General features: G+C 45.5%; 1 protein-coding gene across 2 annotated transcripts in view; it reads left to right on the top strand.

The window, feature by feature from the left end:
- The window catches only part of GPD1L (glycerol-3-phosphate dehydrogenase 1 like), a 109636-nt gene that overhangs the window by 42967 nt on the left and 45254 nt on the right, over positions 1–21415 (top strand). The window contains exons 6-8 of one of the 2 annotated variants that reach the window (XM_038570614.1): positions 9192–9425; positions 9952–10058; positions 17143–20047. In XM_038570614.1, coding sequence (XP_038426542.1) covers positions 9192–9425; positions 9952–10058; positions 17143–17239 — 438 coding nt within the window. In that variant the 3' untranslated portion in view covers positions 17240–20047. Of the gene's footprint in view, positions 1–9191; positions 9426–9951; positions 10059–17142; positions 20048–21415 lie in introns of those variants that run through there. The other variant, XM_038570615.1, reaches the window with a different exon arrangement.

The following is a 21415-nucleotide window of genomic DNA, read 5'->3' as shown; positions in this document are numbered from 1 at the left end:
CACATTATGGGCAGGCCCTGTTACACAGTTTAGGCACTGGCTTTGGCTGTGCTTTGTTTATTTTTTTGGTTGAGATTTTTATGTGTTTTTAATAGTCCTTCATTAAACTAATGACCACTTGACAGCAGGAGCATCATGAACGCCTAATTGCTCAGCACCCGTCTGTGTTGTTCCAAAGCAGTTTTTAAGTGACTGGATATTTCTGGTGGTGGGTGGAGAAGCTGTGAGATCCTGCCCAGAACAAAGGGTGCTTGAGGGAGAAGAAAGCTTCTGGATGGAGGGTTCTGGAAAGGCTTCTACTAATGGGACCTCATGCTGGTCTTGTGTCTGAACTTAGACTTGCTTTTCATTTTTGTTGGCAGGAAGCCTGTAAGTGGATCTGTGCCTGCTACCAGGACAGAGGGTGGTTTCTGGGGGGCAGAGACTGATGGGGGTTGAGGAACATTTATCGTCCTTCCTCTGGCTGTCTTTGAAACAGGATCAGTTACCATCATTCCTGTCGGCTTGCATCAGAGCTGGGATTTTTGCCTTGCATCAGAGCTGGGATTTTTGAAAACCGAGAAACAGGCACTTTTGGCAGTAACTGAGTCTAACTGTTCCATCATACAGATAAGGAGACAGAGATCCAAAGAGATTAAATCACTCAAATGTAGCAAATATTGGCACAGTTGAAGTATGAACATGGGTTCCAAGAATCTTAGTCTGGTGTTCTTTGGTTACCATGTACAGCCTGATTTTTCTGATTTGGTCCAGTTGACTAAGATGAACCTCTCCCTTGTCAGAGGCTGCCAAAGCAAGGACAAATGAACATGCGTTTCTTTTATTACATAATTAATAGGTTTTTTTTGTTTTTTTCTGATTATAAAAGTAGTGCACAATCATTGTGTTTCACCCAACAAAAGGATGTAAAGAAAGTAAAAGTCACCTATAATTCCTAAATCCTGATAAAACCATTGTTGATGGTTTTCATATACCTTCCAATCCTTTTAGTGAGGGTACATATATATATATATATATGGCCCCTTTTAAAAACAAAAACTGGATCTTACTGTTCAAGTAGTTTGACATGTTTTATTCTTTCACATTAAATTAACAGTCTTTAGTAATTTTCATTCTAGCAAAGAAATGTACATTCTTTTTTGAATGTATTCCAAAACATGAGGACATTTAAGTTACCAAAAAAAAAAAAAAGAAAAGAAAAGAAAAAGAAAGAAAGAACAGCTCGCTATAAGAATAAAACCAAAAAGAAAATTTAAGGTTTTATGCAAAATCATTTTGTAGCAGTACAGTTTTACTGCCTTTATAATGTCCTTTACTGGGCAGCCCAAGTGGCTCAGTGGTTTAGTGCCGCCTTCAGCCCAGGGCCTAATCCTCAAGTCCCGTGATCCAGTCCCACGTTGGGCTCCCTGCATGGGGCCTGCTTCTCCCTCTGCCTGTGTTTCTGCCTCTCTCTCTGTGTGTGTCTCTCACGAATTAATAAATAAAATCTTAAAAAAAAAAAAAAAAAAGAATGTCCTTTACTTCTAACCTGTATTAATCTCCAGTAAGGGAATATCTTTTTATTTTTGATTTTTAAAAAGATTTTATTTACTTGAGAGAGAGACACACAGATAGCAAGAGAGCGCATGAGTGGGGAAGAGAGGGAGAAACAGGCTTCCCACTGAGCAGGGAGCCTGACGTGGGGCTCGATCTCAGGGCCCTTTAATCACAACTGGAACTAAAGACAGATGATGCTCAACTGACTGAGCCATTCAAGCACCCTGGGAATATCTTTTTTATTTTTTTTAAGATTTTATGTATTTATTCATGAGAGAGGCAGAGAGACAGAGAGAGGCAGAGACACAGGCAGAGGGAGAAGCAGGCTCCATGCAGGGAGCCCGACGTGGGACTCAATCCTGGGTCTCCAGGATCACACCCTGGGCTGAAGGTGGCGTTAAACTGCTGAGCCACCTGGGCTGCCCAGGAATAACTTTTTAAAATATCAACTTTATTGGGCACATGGGTGGCTTAGTGGCTGAGTGCCTGCCTTTGGCTCAGGTCGTGATCCCAGGGTCCTGAGATCAAGTTCCTCATTGGGCTCCCCACAGGGAGCCTGCTTCTCTCTCTGCCTATGTCCCTGCCTCTCTCTTTGTGTCTCTCATGAATAAATAAATAAAATCTTTTTAAAAATAAAATAAAAATAAATATCTTTATTTAAGCATAATTCATGTATATAACCTGCATCCATTTAAAGTACCTATTATAGTGGGTTTTAAAAGTTGTGTACATGTGCCCTGAAAATCACCACCATAATATAGAACATTTCCATGATCCCCAAGCTATTCTTCATGTCCTTTTCACTCCTTACCCCAGCCAGGCAGCCACTGATCTGCTTTTGTACATTACAGTTTGTATTTTCTAGAACTTTCATAATGCAGTTGTACAGTATCTACTCTTTTACATGTGGCTTCTTTCACTGAGGGTGTATCTTTGTTTTAATGTAAATTTTAAGTGGCACTTATAGAAAAGCACAAAAATCATAACTGTACAGCTCAAACTTATGTTATTTTTAACAGATGCTTTATCAGGATTAGGTTTCATTAACAGAGACCCAAAATAATAGTGGCTGAACACAGTAGAAGTTAATTTCTTTCTTATGTACAAATCCTAAATCCATGTGATAGCTTCATACCACAGAATTCTCAGGGAGCCAGGCTCATTCCTTGCTTGCAAGGGTAGGTCCTTGTCGTGTTCTAAAATGATGACCAGAGTTCCAATGGTCACATCTGCCTCCCAGGCAATAGGGTGAAAAAAAAAGAAAGAATAAAGGGCATGTGATGGCTATCCTTTAAGGCACATTCTGGGAAGTCACATTGTAATAATTTGGCTTCATCTCAATGGGCAGTACTTAATGGTGTGACTATACCTAGCTGCAAGGGACATTGGGAAATAGTTTTTTTTCCCTCCCTTGGTTAGCTATATACTTACATGAAAGTCAGGGACTCTATGACTCTGGAAGAAAGTAGATTGGGGATAAACCCATAATCGGTGGCACAGCCACATGACATTCCCTTATAGGGCTGTTCTATAGTGAGGTTAAGCCCCCTGATGTCAGGGCATGTAAGTTCCTTCCAGAGACTGAGATAAACCAAGCTGTGATACACAGCCTCATGCCTATGGCTAGCCAGGGCCACTGCTGGATCCTGACAGCCCTGTGGCTATTTGCATTGACATTCGAATTAATCAAAACTAAATTAAAAAATTAACAGTTCAGTTTCTGAGTCACAGTAACCCCATTTCAAAGACAGTTGCCACATGAGTCTTAAGTGAGTCTCAGGTGGCCAGTGACGACTCTGTTGCATGAGCAGATATAAAACATTTAGATCATGGGGCACCTGGGTGGCTCAGTGGTTGAGCATCTGCCTTCGGCTCAGGTCATGATCTCAGGGTCCTGGGATTGAGTCCCACATCAGGCTCCCTGCAGGAAGCCTGTTTCTCCATCTGCCTATGCCTTTGCCTCTCTGTATCTCTCATGAATAAATAAATAAAATCTTAAAACAAAACATTTAGATCATTGCAGAACCTTCTACTGGATATCACTGCTGAATCTAAGGCCTTCTCATTGGGGTGCCCAGCCTGGTGGGCTAATTGTGGGCTTGACCTCAGCCCTCCTTGAACCTCAGCCAGGCTGCCTTATGTGGAGCCCAACCTGCAAGCTGTACATGGTGCCCTCTGCAATCAGAGTTCTCCCTTAGGCCTAGAGCACCAGGAGCTGGCCTCCGGCAGAATCAGAGGGAGTGTTGCCCGTACAGCAGTGACCCATTGCCAGGCTTTCACTGGAAGCCTGCGTCCTGGGCAGTGAGAGTGTTTGTGTAACCTGCAGGTAGCCTGGGCTGCTTCTCCACTTTTACATTCTTTCCATGAGAGGCTAGAAGTGGAAGGAATGAAGTCCTATCCACCCCGCCCCGTTCAGAATTGCAAAGACAGCACCTCAGGGCAAGTGATTGCCTCTGAGCAGTGCCATAACCCAGGAAATGGGGAAGGGCTTAAGCACGTCTGTCTTCTGAAAATCATGGTATTTTTAGCTCCAGAATAGTTTAAAGCAGATTTAAATGCACAGTGGATAATGATAACTTTCACAGCTGAGCGATCTCAGAGGACATCTGCTCGGATGCTATTCAAACACAATCTGACTGGCTCAGTGTGTTTATTTTTCTTTTGACAGTGATAAGTGGTAGAGGGAGAGAGCGAGGGTTTCAAGATCCATCATAAGGCGATTAAACTGGATCCGTGCCCAGGGTTGTCTTGGAAGGGAGGAGTTTACCCGGCAGTGGCCTCCTACTTCTCTCCTCGCCTCTCCACCCCCGCCGTGGGGAGGTCAGCCATCTAGGGGAAACTAAGGTAGTCCTCACCTGTGTGCCCTCTGGTGAAGGGGTCACATAAAGGCCAAGAAGGTGGCTGCAGTCCCAGGCCATGAGTAGCCTCGTCTGCCTATTCTCTGAGAGCAGTGACACGAAGGGTCAGGAGCATTGCTCTGGGGACACCTGGGTGGCTCAGTGGTTAAGCATCTGCTTTCAGCTCAGGTCATTATCCTGGGGTCCTGGGATCGAGTCCTGCATCGGGCTCCCCAAAGGGAGCCTGCTTCTCCCTCTGCCTGTGTCTCTGCCTCTCTCTGTGTCTCTCATGAATAAATAAATAAAATCTTAAAAAAAAAAAAAAGAAGAAGAAGCTCAGAGCTCAAGGCTCAGGGCTCAATCCACACAGCTCCTACTTGGATGCTCCCAGTGACTGAGAGCTCACTCCTTTACCTCCAAGCCCTTCTGGTTGGGTGAGGTCAGCTGATCCTGTTAGAAAGTTCTTATCTTAAACCCAAAGTGGCCCCTCTGTGCCTTTCATTTACTGATCTAGAGCAGCACAGTGTGATCTACCCCCCTGGAGAGAACTCTGGAGCCAGGCTGCCTCGTCCTGCAGGTATGCCACCTTGTGACCTTGGGCCAACTACTTACCCTGTGTGGGGGAGTTTCCTCACCTCTCCCTGAGCATGATCATAGGACCCATTTTGTAGGAATGTTGTGAAGATTAAATCAGGTAATAACAACTGGAAGCACGTAGAGCAGTTCAATAAAGTTAACCTATTTTCATTATTTCCCCCCATAAATCTGTTCTTCTCCTAAGCCGACCATCCTTATCTCCCAAGCCCACCTGCAGGCCAGAGAGGCACTCCCCTTGGACATCTGATGGCAGAGGGTTCAGGAAGGTCTCCGACCCTGTGGGGGAAGAGAGGTCGGGCCAAGTTTGCCATACCATGGGGAACAGAGTGGCCCTGTGGCTCCAAGCACTGGGACTGCCTCATTAACCAGCAAGGTATTCTCAGTAAGCTGCTCAACCTCCATGAGCCAGACTGGAGGCGAGGGACACATGTGCCAGGGCTGTCACCAGAATTCAGATGAGACTGTGTGTGCAGTGGACTCACTATAGGTACTTTATAATAATCCCTCCCTCTTCCTCTGGAAGGAAGTTGTTTTATCTCTCATTCAGTCTATAGACATGCACTGATGTTGGTTCGCTAAGTGACCTCCAGGAGGGGTCACGTTGTGAAGGGGACACAAGAGACAGTGCAGGAGGCATCAGAGAGCCATTTCACCAGTCTAACCGTTTGGATCCTAGGCCTTGGCTTGTTGACATGGTCATGCCAGTATAGCCATTCAGCAGGGCTCACCTGACGGTTAGCCTGGTGGCCTCTGAACTCAGACCCCCTCCATGTCCCCAGGTGTCTTTTTGTCACCTCTGTACCATCCCACTGATCTGCAGGCTCAGGGCAGGTCACAGCGGTGCCGGCTTCTGGAAGAAATGCCACCACCCGAAAGGGCTTGAAAGACTTTTATCCAAGCCCTGAATGTTATCCCTGAGGCCCAGAATGCTCAGAGAGGTAGAGCAGTGGTTCTCGGGTCACACAGCAATGAGGCAGAGTGAGAAGCAGAGGCCAACCGGGTATCAAGGCACATCCTTTTGGTGTCTCCCATGGCTCCCTTAGTCTGGCTGCTTTGCCAGGAGGGGTGTCTGGGTCTGTTTGGACACAGCCTTGGGTCTTCTTACCATCTCCGGCTCGTCTTTGCATGGGTGGTGAAGGGGGTTGTTTCGCCCCTCAGCCTCTCAGCGCTCCTTTCCCACTGCCTCTCCCCTCTCCCTTCACGGGAGGCTGCAGACCCTAAGAGTGCACCAAGCCAGGAGCTGCCCACTTCCTGCCTCAGGGAGCAGAGGCCGTGGTACTTGAGGATGGAGAGGTGCCATGGGGGGGCTGATGAAACCTGCAGTTTCCATTGCCTGTGTGGCAGGAAGGGGTTGGGAGGCTTTTGCAAGTACGGACAGAAGTTAGTACCTTAGGAAAACAAACATAGGCTCTCTGCTTGGGCTGTTAATGCAGAAGACCCAGTTCCTGGTCAGCTCCACCTACAGCTGTAAGAAGCCAGGTCTACGTGGAGTCTGGCCTTTGTAAGGGGAGAGTGAGTCACCTGGAAGCTACTTTGTTGGTCTGTTAGAACAGCGCATAACCTCCCTGGGAGACCATCTAGAGCACAGAAAGAGTGCAAATTCGTCTAAAACCCGCACGTGCTTATGCCAGCATTCTGATAATTTTTTAGAGAATTTTTTTTTTTAACTTTTCCTTTTACATGTCATTAGCCTTGAGAAGAATAGCCAGCAATCAGAGAAAGCCGTGGGATTATTCCTGAGGAAGAAATCAAGATAGATTCTGGGAGCCATCCACTCCTATCCCCTGTTCTAGCCCTCTTCATTGGAAGAGAGGCTTCTGTTTTATTGGTGTATTGGAAGTAGACAAAAGCTTCAGCGGGGCTCAATGTTTTGTTTTTTTTTTTCCATCTGCAATGGCTTTGTGTCTTCAGTCTCCTGGTGAGGGATAGCTGTGTTTAAATGGCCAGCTCTGTTTCTCTGGGTGAGCCTGGCCCAGAGAAATGCTATGCTTCGTGTATTTTATTAGAAACTGCATATCAACCAGGGAAGACATTTTTCTCTCCAGTTTGTTCTGTTTTTAACCTCATCCCTCAGATTTCACAGGCCTGATGTTTTAAGAGATATTCTTTCATTAATTTAAAAAAAAAAGCTTTGTTTTTGAGGAAAAGATGTGCTTATTTTCATTTCTTTCTTTTTTTTTTTTTTAAGATTTTATTTATTTGAGACAGGAGAGAGAGGGAGAGAGAGCATGAGCAGGGGAGGGGGCAGAGGGAGGAGCAGACTCCCTTCAGAGCAGGGAAGCCAGATGTGGAGCTCCACCCCAGGACCGCAGGATCATGACCTGAGCCCAAGGCAGAAGCTCAACCAACTGAGCCACCTAGGCGACCCTGATTTCCTATTTGTTACCAATTAGCTTCATATTTTAAGATCTCTACAGGCACAAATTCATAGGTAGTCACCAGGTATTATGGAAAAATGCTAGTATGGTTAGACAAAAGCAAAATATTTGCATTTTCCCTGGCATCAAGTGTTCTTGGTGAAGGAGCTTTGGTAAAGTGGAAAGGGCTAGGAACCCCAGGGACTTTACTGAAGTCCCAAGTGAATGGGTGCATGCAGGCATTACTTGTTTGGTTTTACGTAGGATTTGAGGCCCAGCTCAGACACCCCGTCCTTTCCTGCTTTGAAATGAAGCTTGTGGCTCCCACCACTCCTCAGCACACTCTTGCCCTTCTGTCTCTTGATGCACTCTGTTGCCTCTTATGGCAACTGTATTGTCCATTCTTTGGGCACAAACTCTGTGTCCCATTCTGTCTTTGCCATTCCTCATTGGGTGGCACCCTCAGCCCCCATGTCCCACAGCCCCACTCTCTGGGCCCTGTGTAGAGCTTCCCACACAGGGCATGCTTAGTACACATAGGTTGAAATGAAAATCAGGTTTTTCGGTACCTCTTGTGGAACATCCGTTTCTGCCCAGGTTATAATTACATGCACACGTCTTCTTTTCCTATGAGGCCAGAGGATGTCAGACTTTATCTGTAAGGGCCACATAGGAAACATTGTGGGCTCTGTGGCCCATACGGTGTGTGTCACAACCACTCAAATCTGCTGTTAACAGCACCAAGGCAACCACAGATGGCACACAAACGAGCAGGGGGGCCTGGCTTCTAGTACAACATTTACAAAAACAGGCAGTTGGCTCTTAGTTTGCTGATCCCTGAACCAGATTATCAGCTTCTGAAGAGGCAGTCTCTGTCTTATCTGCCCTGTACGGAGCAGAGTGCCATGCAAGAGCGGGGCCCCCACGAATGCCTGCATAGGGATAAGTGAAACAAAAGGCGGAAACTTGAGCAGCACATATGCAGACATACTGACCCACCTCCACTCCCAGGTGCACATCCAACAGAAATGCCTGCACATGGTCACCAAAGGACATGCGCCAGCATGGCCACAGCAGCACCATTTGGGGTGGCCGCAGACTGGGAACTGCCCCATTGCCAATCAATAAGAGAACGGCTGAAAAAAGCTATGCCGTGTATTCACGCAGTAGAATGCAGTGCAGCAAGAAAATAAATATGCTTTATGTAAAAATACAACTAAATCTCACAAACATGATGGCAAATTGAGACAGAAACACAAATGGTGACTTACCGTACAATTCTAGTCACGTAAAATTTAAAAACAGGCAAAGCAAATACCTGTGTTGTTAGAAGTCAGGGGAGTGGTTACCTTTGTGGGGGTGGTGCCTGGGAGGGCGTCCGAGGTGGCTTTCTGGGGGCACTGGTTATGTTCTGTTTCTCCATTAGGGTGCTGGTTACAAGAGTATGTTCAGTTTGTGGGAATATCACCAAGCCATATACTTAGGACCTGCATACTTTTCCATGGGAATCTTATAGTTCAATAAGGCATTTGATTTTAAAGGGGGGGGGGGGGCAATTTGTCCAAACAGTATTTAAGCAGAGCCTCCAATCAACCACCCTAATTCTCTGGCTGGTGCTCCCCAACTGCTGCTTCCTACTAACCCCAGCCTGGGCTCTGGCTCCTCTAAACGGGAGAGTGGAAGTCTGGAGCCTTCTTTCATCTCTGGCAGTTGGGGCAGGAGAGCAGGGGCTGGGGCTGGGCGGGAGCCTGCGGAGCACTCTGAGGGCGTACTGGGGGGTGCTGCCGCCCCCCTCACCTTTGCGGCATCCTCATCAAGCCCAGTGTGTGACAGGCACCCCTGGGCTTCCCCATCTCCTTCACAGAACATCGTAGCAGTGGGAGCCGGGTTCTGCGACGGCCTTCACAGCGGGGACAACACCAAAGCGGCTGTCATCCGCCTGGGGCTCATGGAGATGATCGCCTTCGCCAGGATCTTCTGCAAGGGCCAGGTGTCCACGGCCACCTTCCTGGAGAGCTGCGGCGTGGCCGACCTCATCACCACCTGCTACGGAGGCCGGAACCGCAGGGTGGCCGAGGCGTTTGCCAGAACTGGGAAGGTAGCCCCTGGCCTGTCCCCCCGCCAGCCCATCTGCCCTAACTTGAGACCCCTGGGCTGGGGCGAGCCGCCCGCCAGTAAAGATAGAGGCCAGCATTTGTCATTTGCTGGGCATATCCTGTTGACATTTGTCTGCTTTCGCTTCAAAGTACCTCCACCTTAGCCTTTTAGCTTCTATGTCTCTTTCCATTGGCTTGCAGCAGAGGATGGCAGCTCCGCCCCTGCCCCCAACTCGCCTCTTGAAATAAGTGATTCTCTATACTTCTTTTTTTTAAAGATTTATTTATTTATTTGAGAGAGTGTGTGTGCATGCACACAGTGGGGGAGGGGGAGGAGCAGAGGGAGGGGTGAGGAGAATCTCGAGCAGACCCCACTTTCAAGCACAGAGCCCAACCTGGGGCTCAGTCTCATGACCCCGAGATCATGACCTGAGCCCTAAACCAAGAGTCAGACACTTAACTGACTGTGCCACCCAGGCGCCCCCACTCTCTAGTCTTTACAATAGGGTTTTCGTCCTTGTTTTTAAGACCATTGAAGAATTGGAGAAAGAGATGCTGAATGGACAGAAGCTCCAAGGACCTCAGACTTCTGCCGAAGTGTACCGGATCCTGAAACAGAAGGGGATGGTTGACAAGTAAGTCCCCCCACTGTCCCTGAGCCCACAGAAGGGCCACCCCCTGCCCCCCTCACGACCACCAGCCCTGTGGGTACATATGGGCATGGCTGAGTGTGGAACTCCACTGGAATAGTTCTGCCCTTAGTGTGAGGAACATCTTCCTGCCCTGAAAATGAGTGTTGATACGAACTAAACTCAAGTTCAGGGAGAAGAACTCAATTCTCTCTCTTTTTTTTTTTTTTAAAGATTTTATTTATTTATTCATAGACACACAGAGAGAGAGAGGCAGAGACACAGGCAGAGGGAGAAGCAGGCTCCACACAGGGAGCCCGTTGTGGGACTCGATACTGGGTCTCCAGGATCACACCCCAGGCTGCAGGCAGTGCCAAACCACTGCGCCACCGGGGCTGCCCTCTCTCTCTCTCTTATTTTTTTTTTAAAGATTTTATTTATTTATTTATTTATTTATTTATTTATTTATTTATTTATTTATTTATTCATGAGAGACAGAGAGAGGCAGAGACACAGGCAGAGAGAGAAGCAGGCTCCTTGCAGGGAGCCTGATGTGGGACTTGATCCCAGGACCCTGGGATCACACCCTGAGCCGAAGGCAGACGCTCAACCACTGAGCCACTCAGGCATCTCTTTTTTTTTTTTTTTTGAGAGATAGAGGGTGTGCGCATGTGAGGGGAAAGGGGAAGTGGCGGGGAGAAGGTGCCAGGGGAGAATGGCAGAGACAGAAAGAGAATCCTAAGGAGGCTTTACACCCAGTACAGAGCCCGATGAAGGGCTTGATCCAGGACCCTAAGATCATCAGCTGAGCCAAAATCAAGAGTGAGACGCTCAACTGACTGAGCCACCCAGGCACCCTAAGAAGAACTCAGTTTTATAAAGCATGTTAGGAAACATGAAGTTTGAAGTTCTAGTTTATCCTGCAGGGTGTTTGGTAAGAGCTACATGTCATAAGTTTTGAATTAAAAAAAAATATATTACCTTGTTATTTGTTTTAAAAAGATATAGTCTTGTTAATAAAAAGTCAAACAATTCAGAAAAGAAGAGAATTACCCCAGAATTCTAGCACTGGAAGTGACCCGTGTTAAGGTTTGGGGAGCAGCTCTGCAGTCTCTGTGTCCCATGGATGGATGGGTGCATCCAGCCTCCACTGCCCCACTGGGCTGGTCAGCTATTAAAGGTGGGCTTGGGATAGTTTGATTTGCCCCAGATCAAGGAAATAAACCCTGTAGCACCACAAAAGCTGCCAGCCTCTCTGCGGCTGCCCTGTGGCCCTCTATCTTGCTCATTTGCTGAGCCGTCTTCCATAACCTTGATGGCAGCGACACCACCTAATAAATGCACACACAGCATACTCTGTGGGTCCTTGGCTCCTCAGGAGGGAGCGGGGAGGTTTGCTTGCCCGGGAGAGGAGGGAACTGGGCGGCTGAGCAGACACTGCCATTTGTGGCCAACAGTGCACACTCGTCTCCCTGAGCCAGTGATGGTTATAGGCGTGTCTGCTTGTTCTCTGGTGTGTCTCCCTCCTCCTCAGGTCAGTGCACGTGTCTCTTGGTCCTGACCACATGCCTTTACCTCCCCTACACTCAGCTCTCCTCTCTGGACCAGTACAAACTGATCAACCCATAGAGTTCCCTGTGGCAAGTTGAAAATGAGGGCAGACAGGACATTTGTCTTCCTTCTTTCATTAGCATTATATTTTTCTGAAATGGCTTTCAAAACCAGCCAGGCAGAGATGGAAGTCATAAACAGGCCTCCAGAAGAGGAGAATTACCGTTAAATCATGACTAAAAGGAAAACACCTCCTAGGTGCATGGTTTTCCCTACATACTTCAACGGCAAATGGTGATGTGTTTAAGTGTGGTGGGGCTACTTTAATAAACACTGAGTAGTTATCAGGAATTTTTTTTTAAAGTCTTTAGAAAATACTTGAGTGCTAGTGGATGATAATTGTCTCCCAATCATGGTTTTAAAGTGGCACCTGTGTGCGACCATGGGATGTATTTGATAGGCTTCTATGAATGGATGAGTTGGCTAGTGTTATATTCATCATGGAACTTGGGGAGGCTGTAGACTGGAACTGGCATTCTGGGATCAGTACTGCCTGTTTTTAAAAAGCAGGTGTTGGAGCGCCTGGGTGGCTCAGTCAGTGAAGCATCTGCCTTTGGCTCAGGTCATGATCTCAGGGTCCTGGGATTGAGCCCTGCATCAGACTCCCTGCTCAGCGGGGAGGCTGCTTCTCCCTCACCCTCTGCACCTCCCCCTGCTTGTGCGCTCTCTCTCTCTCTCTCTCTCTCTCTCTCTCTCAAATAAATAAAATCTCTTAAAAAGCAGGTGTAGGGGCACCTGGGAGCCTCAGTCAGTTAAGTGTCCGACTCTTGGTTTTGGCTCAGGTCATGATCTCAGGGTCCTGGGAGTAAGCCCCCTGTCAGGCTCCAAGCTCAGCCTGAAGTCTGCTTGAGATTCTCTCTTCCTCTCCCTCTGCCCCGCCTGCTCGTGCTTTCTGTCTCTTTCTCAAATAAGTCTTAAAAAAAGAAAAGAAAAAAAAAGGCAGGCGTAATCAAGCAAGTGAAACTTGGCTCTGAGCAGATACCCTTCCTCCGTCTTGTCCCATTTTCTTTCTTCTGTTTAGAAACTAAACAGACTGTGCCTGTGCTTAATGAGGTCACTGCCCGTTTGGAGGGGACATGGTTTCTCCAGGTTGCAGTATAGACGTCTATAGGGGCTCTCCCTTCCCCTGCACCCACCTCCCAGCGCTGCTCAGGCAGCCCCTGAGCTCTGCAGTTCTCCCTTGGCATTACCTCTTACCTTGATTTTTTTTTTCCCCTTGTCATCCCAGCCATCACTGCCCAGGTCTTCCTGTCTTTTCTTCTCTGTGGCTAACAGAAAGAGAAGTGAGCAGGCGACAGCACCTACGGCCACCTTGCGGCTTCCCAGCCATGTGGTCTTGGACAGGTCGTATTCTTATCTGTGCCCCAGTTTTCTTTACCCACCAAATAGAACTAATGGACCTGATGATTGCCATGGTGCCTTCCAGCTCGAGTATTCTAGTTCACAGGCCTTCTGCTCATCCAGAATGAGGAGTCCTTAGGTTGGCATTTGGGGCAGCCCTCTCGGTTCTGTACCAACTGAACTTTCTAACACTTAGGTCCTGTAACTTTCTACAACCCCTTCTTCAGTTGAAGCAGATTTCCCTTTGCCCCAATACCTCCTTCTCAGACTTCTGTGTGCATCTGTCCTCCTGCTGTTGGGCCTGCCTGGATGTACAGGTCAGCCCTGACCACCCTTGAAGCGGCCTGGGCCTGTCCTCAGAGCCGCCTTCATCCATACCCTTCAGATGCAAATAACTTTCCTGCCTTGAACATATTGTTTACACAAGTGGTCAGCAAAGTTTTTCTGTAAAGGACCACATTGTAAACATTTAGTCTTTGCAGCTTGCATAGAGCTCTCTGTTGTATATTCTTTTTTTTTTTTTTTTCCTTTTATGGCCCTCGAAACATGTAAGAATTGTCCTCATCTTGCAGGCAGTACAAAACAGGCCATAGGTCAGATTTGTTTCTCAGGCTGTGGCTTGCTGACCCCAGGTTTGTTTGTTTGTTTATATTTTTATTTTAAAGAGATGTTATTTATTTATTCATGAGAGACACACAGAGAGAGGCAGAGACACAGGGAGAGGGAGAAGCAGGCTCCCTGTGGGGAGCCCGATGCAAAACTCGTTCCCAGGACCCCAGGATCACACACTGAGCGAAAGGCAGAGAGACGTTCAACCACTGAGCCACCCAGGCATCCCTGAGTCCAGGTTTAGACAGAACTGCTGCTCAGGTGCTGTGGCTTCTTACATGAACATACAATGTTACTTTCATTCTTCAGATTTGGAGGGGGAGCCCATGCTCTCGGTTAAAAAAAAAAAAAAGAACTTTGAGTCCTAGAAAAAGGCACACAGTGAAAAATGACTCCAAATCCCCACGGTAGATGCAGGCAGCTGTCTGAACTGTTAGTATGTCCTTCTTTTTATGTAATGGGTGCTGTGCTCTGCGTTGTGCTCTGCCCCTTGCTTTTCCTCACTTGAAGGCGTGATTCGAAGATCATGCCACATCGGCACCAATAGATCTCATTTAATGGCTACAGAACATTCCACTGTGTGGGAGAACCACAGTTTATTTAGCCAGTCTCCTCTGGATAGACAGTAAAGTTGTCTGGGTTTCTCTGCTGTTACAAAATTTGCTTGATTTTATTCCCTTGTGCATGCATCTTTATGAGCATGTGTGAGAATCAGGTGTTTGTGTTCATTTGCTAGGGCTGCCATAACAAAATATCACAGGCTGAGGGGCTTGCACAGCAGAAATTTACTTCTCATGGGCTAGAAGTCTAAAGGTCAAGGTGCCAGCAGGTACCTTCTTCTGAGGCCTGTCTTTTTGGCTTATAAATGGCCATCTTCACCCCGGGTCTTCATGTGGTCTTCCTTCTGTCCACATGTGAGTCCTAATCTCCTTTTCTCATAAGGACATCAGTCATATTGGGCTAGGGCCCATACTTATGGACCCCCTTTTAATTTTCTTCTTATAAGTACTGAGGATTAGGACTTCATTGGATAGATTTGGAGGCTGGGGGTACAACTCAGCCCAGAACAATGTTGTAAGCTCTCTGAGGACATCCTGCACCTGGTTGAAGCCTCTCACATCTTAAGTCCTTAGTAGCCATTAGTGGGCTGGCTGATTGATTGGCTGATGCCTATATTTTTCATTGAAATACTGTCTTTTGCCCTCCTTTCACCTCTGATCTCATTTAGAGAGCTCTCCAAACTGATCTAATTGGCCTTGTAGTATTTTATGCTGTATAAAATAGCATTTAGATGAGCAGGATAGCCTAGTGGTTGAATGTTGGCTCCAGAGTCAGAAACTGTGACTCAGTCTCCTTATCTATGGAATGAGGATAAGGAAATTATCCCCCTCATAGGGTGGTTGTGAGGATTAAACAAGTTCCTTAGAAATTCCAATTTCCATAGAAATTCCCTCCCCCGCCCCCCATACTCCCAATCTCATGTTAGCTTCTAATCTACACAATCCATTTTGGAAGCTCTGTTTATGAAAGCCAGGAGTGGTTTTGGCTGCAAGAGCAATGCCCAGTTAAAAATGCCTTGAGCAATAGGGTTATTTTTCTCATAGAACAAGGACTCTGGAGGTCATTATTGGTGTTGGCACAGTGCCTCTAGATTAGAATCTCAGTGATACTGTTAATATTCCCTCAGAATCTCAAGATGACTGCAGCAGCTCCATGCATCACATACACAGCTGCACTCCATGACATGGAGCAGGTACAGTCAGGGGGAGCAGAATTTTCCTCCAGTGCCTCTCAAGGAGAGGAGTATCTTCCCCCAAAGCCCTCAACAGAGATGTTGAGTCCTGCTCTCTAGAACTTGTTTCCTTGGCTAATTCTGGGAGAAAGAAAGGCTGGGAAACTGAGCCTTAGGCCATTTGCAACACTGGTAAAAAGTGAAGGGGGTTAGGCATGGCTTTGGGTGGCCACTCATCACCTGCCACCCTGCTTTGGGGACACATAAGTTGTTCTCATCGTAGGATCAGGAGAACTAAGCCATGGAAAGATGATCGAGCTGAAATGTGCAGGCTCTAACTCCCATTCTCAATAGTTCATTGAACAAATACTTGCTGAGCACCTGCCCCCAGCCATGCGCTGTGCCAGGCCCCAAGGATGCAGAGGTGAACAAAACATCTGAGGCCCTGTCCTTTAGGAGCTTGCTAGGACCTATTTGGCCATCGTGTGGCTGTGTATATAAACTGTCCCTTACTGCACACCCACCATGTGCCAAGTTATACTCTCTGTATGTTACATGTAAGTCACTTAATACTGTAGACCTTAACACAACAGGTCTTGGGCAGCCTGGGTAGCTCAGTGGTTTAGCGCCATCTTCAGCCCGGGGTGTGATCCCGGGGGTCCGGGATCGAGTCCCACATCGGGCTCCCTGCTAGGAGCCTGCTTCTCCCGCTGCCTGTGTCTCTGCCTCTCTCTCTGTGTCTTTCTTGGATAAATAAATAAAATTAAAAACACAACAGGTCCTGCCGCATTTTACAGAGGGGTTATGAAACTTGCCCAGAGCAGATAAACTGTGGGGTCAGATTTGACTGTCCGCCTGACTCCAAAAAATAAAATATTCTGTACCGAAAAAAAACCCACAGTGATAGACATATGACCTATCAGGGTTATTTGCTATTCTTAAATTAAGTTGTCATTATAGAATTCCAACTAGATAATTTTCAGAATGGCTTTTAAGATGCTATTGATCCTGTCAAGCTCATTTTGGGTTGAGTGTGTGTGTGTGTGTGTGTGTGTGTGTGTGTGTGTTTAAAAGCCTGATTGAAATTACCTTTGTTATTTCCTTAGTGATATCTGCTGTTTAAAATACTTGATGAACCAGCTGCACCCTGGGATACTGCTGTCTTTTCTCACAATAGATTATTAACCCTTCCCTTTATACCCTCAGCCATTTCAAACTTTCATTTATATCTGTGTTCACATCTTAGAAGAAAAGGCAAAATAAACCCAGCTTCCAACTTGAGATCAGTGCTCTGCTAATTGTGGGTGCCCACGTTGATTCTTGCAGGAGTGTTCCAGACCCGAACTATTTATGGTGATGTGTGGGCTGCCTCATCTTTATCCTTGGATGATCCCTTTTGGAGAAGGGAGAGCAATACCTCCTTGCAATTTAAAATTTATTCTCCAGTCTCTTAAAATATCGACAGAAACTTGGATTCATTCCAGACTTGACCAAGAGTCTACGCTACAACTCTTCACATAAATGATCAGAGGTGCCCCTGCAGGAATTACCCTGTGACTTGTTTGTAGTCTGTGTACTCCAAACAAGTAGGTGAAGGATGGTCTAGGTCATACCAACACCTTAGAGCCACAGTGCAGAGGCTTTCTGCCGATCAAATAGGAGTATAGAAGGCATTCGCTTTATTGTCCAATGTAGCACACCCATCTACAATCTGATCGGCAGAAGAGGAAGACTGATTTGTTCTGTAAGGTAAGCCAGATGGCCTAACTTGTCTTTTTCACATTTCCTCCCAACCAGGTTCCCGTTGTTTACTGCAGTGTATCAGATCTGCTATGAAGGCAAACCCGTTCAAGAGATGTTGTCTTGTCTCCAGAGCCACCCAGAGCATGTATAAAGTGGCTGGTGCAGCGTGTTGGGGAACGCGCTGCCTTTCTGATCAGTCTTTTCCGTTCAGATGGAAACAGACTGGGCAACACAATGTTCGCTTGACCATCATCTCGTCATGGGTGCGGATGAATTTTTACCAGTTCATTTTTGAACTGCAAGAAGCAGTTCACTAGCTAAGATGTGGTGGGCAACAAATAGACACATGTGTGAGCGTGTGAGTCTGCGTTCATTTCTCATGCTGTGGATGTTTCTATGAACCAAAATTAAAGGTCCTTTTTAAAAATTACTTTTGAAATTTTCCCACCATGGTAACTTAGAAGGATGGGAATGAATCTCAGCTAAATTTTTTACATCAGCTCCATATGCATTTGAGTGAAGGGTTTTTTTTTCTTCTTCTTCTTCTTCTCATTCTCTTAATGTTAAAACTGAACCAGCATTAACATGGTAGAACAGAGGCGTGAGTGTGTTCAAAGATCAACATACTGTAACTTAAACTCTATCTCAAAGCCAGCATAATTAACTACTTTGATTGTGGGTTGGTCTTTTTTTAACAATTAGAGATTTTTAATTAGATGATCCACTTATGTATCTTCCTCTTTGCAGTTTTCTGCATTTTTAGCCTCTTTTCTCTTCATTAGCTGCCAGAATGTGCTTCTCCTAAAGGCTCAGCAGTGGCGGAAGGCAGAAAATGCATCTGGGATTTTCCTGCTGTGACCAGCACGTTCTACTGATTAATGACCTTTGGATGATGCTTTTTGTTAGGTAGTCCTTTTGTGCAAACATTTCCTGTAAGCCTCACAGATCCACTGAGATGGGACTCCTATTATTTCCTCTTTTGAGTTGCAGTCACTGGTCACCTGGGGAGTCGGGGCAGAGCTGGCTGTCAAGTCCAGTGTTCCTCCACCCCACCAGGGTGCCCAGACCCCATGCATCACTGGGCTGACTTGACCCCCAGCTAATTGGCTGTGGCAGATGCCATGTGCAGCCTTTCCTGAGTCCATGGCAAGGCTTCCTGCAGCTGAGATTTGCATGGGTTGTTGCCTAGATGGATGCCACTCAAAATGTCCTCCCATCAGCTTCACTTAGAGTCTCTCATAAATGCAGGTTCCCAAGTCCCACTTCAGAGCTCCAAAGTGGGGTAAGGTATCTATTCTTTAATATGTCTTCCATGTATTCCTGATGCTCACTACAACTTGAGAACCACTACTTTAGAAATTTTACCTACATTGGCATTTCTCAAACCACATGCCATAGGAAATGAGCATCCTGGGATCCCATGGTTGTTCTAGGTGTTCTCTGGCAAGGCCAAGTGCGTTTGGGGAAAGCTGCCTCAGCACACCCCTCCTGAAGGTGTAGAGTGTATATTAGCATATCAGTAGAACATGTCGAACCCAGAGAGTTCCAAATACATTAGACTATGAAGATTCTTTTTGGCAAAGAAACTTGCCAAGTTTTCAAGGGAACACTGCTTTAGGCTGAGGTGACCCGAGGACAGCTCAAGCATACCCTTCACTCCTCGGAAAAGTTAGGATGAAGAACTACCTACCTGTGGTATTGTTAGCTATGAACTTTTACAGTTCAGGCCTGCAATGAATCTTTGATGAAGCTTTAAGGTGACACTGTCAAGTACAACCATGTAGATGTCAACCTCGCTGAAACGCACATTATGTCAAATAAGTGCTTTTAATTCTAGAATTAGAATGGGAATTACTGTATCTTCTTAAAAGAGATTGATTTCAGGACAGCATTATAGTTACCTTACATAGCACTTGGTAAGTGTTAAGGGAATATATGAATGTCACTTATATATTCATGGATTTTCACTTTGTGAGATTTTGACTTTTTTTTTTTTTTTTAATTTTTCAGCTTGGGACTTTTTTCCTTCTATACCTGAAATGATTGTAGAATAGATTTTTGTGGGAATTTAAAAAACTCAATCCAAAACATTCTGGGGGAGGCATTTTAAATCCTCATACACAGAAGTATATGAAAGCACATGAAATCCACAATTTTCATTGATTTTAGTGCCACTGTTAATCAATTTTTGCTTGTCTCATGATTAATCTTTTTAAAAATGTGTACATAGATAACAAAGTGTTACTTTTAAAGATACTTAAAGGGCTGTAAGCTAATTGTGGTGTCTGTTAAGTGGGATAATTAGATGTGAAGAGTTAGGATTTTGTTTTACATATATTCTCATCTGCATTCAGCTTCCTACTCTGAGTTTTGTACTTGACTGTTTTTTCTTTATGAGTGTTCTCTTGCCAGTCTGGTCTGCTGACTATATCTTTTGAACATACTTCTGATATCCTGCATATTATGGAAAGAGGCAAATTTTATAAGTTTGTGCTCTGCTAACTGTAGATATTTATTACTCTACGAGTTATCTATTTTTGTAAGCCTGTGGTCCATCATTTATTTTAATTCTCATTTCTTACTAATTATGGTAATAGGGAGGGAGACATCTAGAGGAAAAGCCTAATTTGTACTACTTCAGCAAATCTGTGAATGTAAAAACTTCACTGTTGCCTTGCTATAATCCAACCTACTATATAATGTGGAACAAATATCTGTCTTGAAATCCATCCTAGCAGGTTGAGTTGAGCTAAACTCCTTCTGGTTTTTCATCTAACTAAAACATGGCCCCATGGCATCAGCCCACGGAGTGATGAGGTGCCTGTGTACAAAGGGATCTTTCGTTTTTCCACCACTTCTAATCTAAGAGCCTTTTACTTACATGTGTACTGAATCTGTTTACAGACTGTAGGTGGATATAATTTAAAGACTTGATTTAATAAACATTTAATGCCCCAAACCTGTGCTACTGGCCCTTTTTTTTTAAGTGGTTCTTTTTTTTTTTTTTTTTAAGATTTATTTATTTATTTATGATAAACATATATATAGAGAGAGGGGCAGAGACAGGAGGAGGGAGAAGCAGGCTCCATGCCGGGAGCCTGACGTGGGACTCGATCCTGGGACTCCAGGATCGCGCCCTGGGCCAAAGGCAGGCGCTAAACCGCTGAGCCACCCAGGGATCCCCTGGCCCTTTTTTTTAAAAAAAATAATCAGCTTAGTTAAGAGTTTATCTAGCTCAGCTCTTTTTTTCCTGAATTGTGTTGCATGAACAAAAACAAAAAGGTAATTTCTAAAAGAAAGATTTCGTCTCTAATCCCACTCCTCAAACACGTCAATTTCCATTTGTCTTCTTCCCATTGCTTGATGACATTTTTATATAATCATAATCGTAGGGTGGAGGCCTTCCAGTTCCAGCTACACAGTGGAGTAATATATTTGAAATCCACACTACCACCACCTCAAATACCTAGTAAAGCTAGTAAGATATGACCAGCATATATAACCAGATCTAATCTCACAGGAATGTGAGGGAAATGCCCAGGAGGTTAAAATAATTAGGGACTAACCAGAGCAGTAAAGTCACTGAGTGGTTCTGTGGCTTTCAGAGGAGGGTGTGGAAACCTCTCCATTGTCTGAGGGTTTATATTGTAAAGTCAGTGCTAGAACAAGAGCTTTCCAAGGGCTACCCTGTCAGGGAAAGAAATGGGCTAGAAAACCCATGGATAGGGACAATCAAGGAAGGGGTTCCAGTGGAGAAAAATGTGTCTGCTGAAAACTTATGATCATGAGTCCAGCACCATCAACAGGTTTTGGGTTTGAATTTTAATATCCAGAAAATCACAAACAAAAAGAAAAAAAAAGGAACATACCCACTTTGGATCCAAGCTGCACAGGCTTTCCAGAAGTAAGGTCCTATTAAATATGCCCTTTAAAAATTAGAAAATAGGGGATCCCTGGGTGGCTCAGCGGTTTAGAGCCTGCCTTTGTCCCAGGGCATGATCCTGGAGTTCCGGGATCGAGTCCCATATGGGGCTCCCTGGATGGAGCCTGCTTCTCCCTCTGCCTGTGTCTCTGCCTCTCTCTGTGTGTCTCCCATGAATAAATAAATAAAAATAAAATATTTAAAAAATAAATAAAAATTAGAAAATAATGGCAAAATAACAAGTGTTGGCCAGGTTGTGGTTCTACTGCTCTGGTTGTCAGTTCCCTCCTAGAATTCTATTTATTTATTTTTAAAAGATTTTATTTTTAAGTAATCTATACCCAAGATGGGGTTCAAACCCACAACCCCGAGATCAAGAGTTGCACGCTCTCCCCACTGAGCCAG

Source organism: Canis lupus, chromosome 23 (genome assembly GCF_011100685.1).
Source record: "Canis lupus familiaris isolate Mischka breed German Shepherd chromosome 23, alternate assembly UU_Cfam_GSD_1.0, whole genome shotgun sequence".
In the NCBI taxonomy this organism is placed as follows: domain Eukaryota; kingdom Metazoa; phylum Chordata; class Mammalia; order Carnivora; family Canidae; genus Canis; species Canis lupus.
The sequence above is the reverse complement of the archived record's forward strand: the minus strand, read 5'-3'. Positions and strand labels throughout refer to the sequence as shown.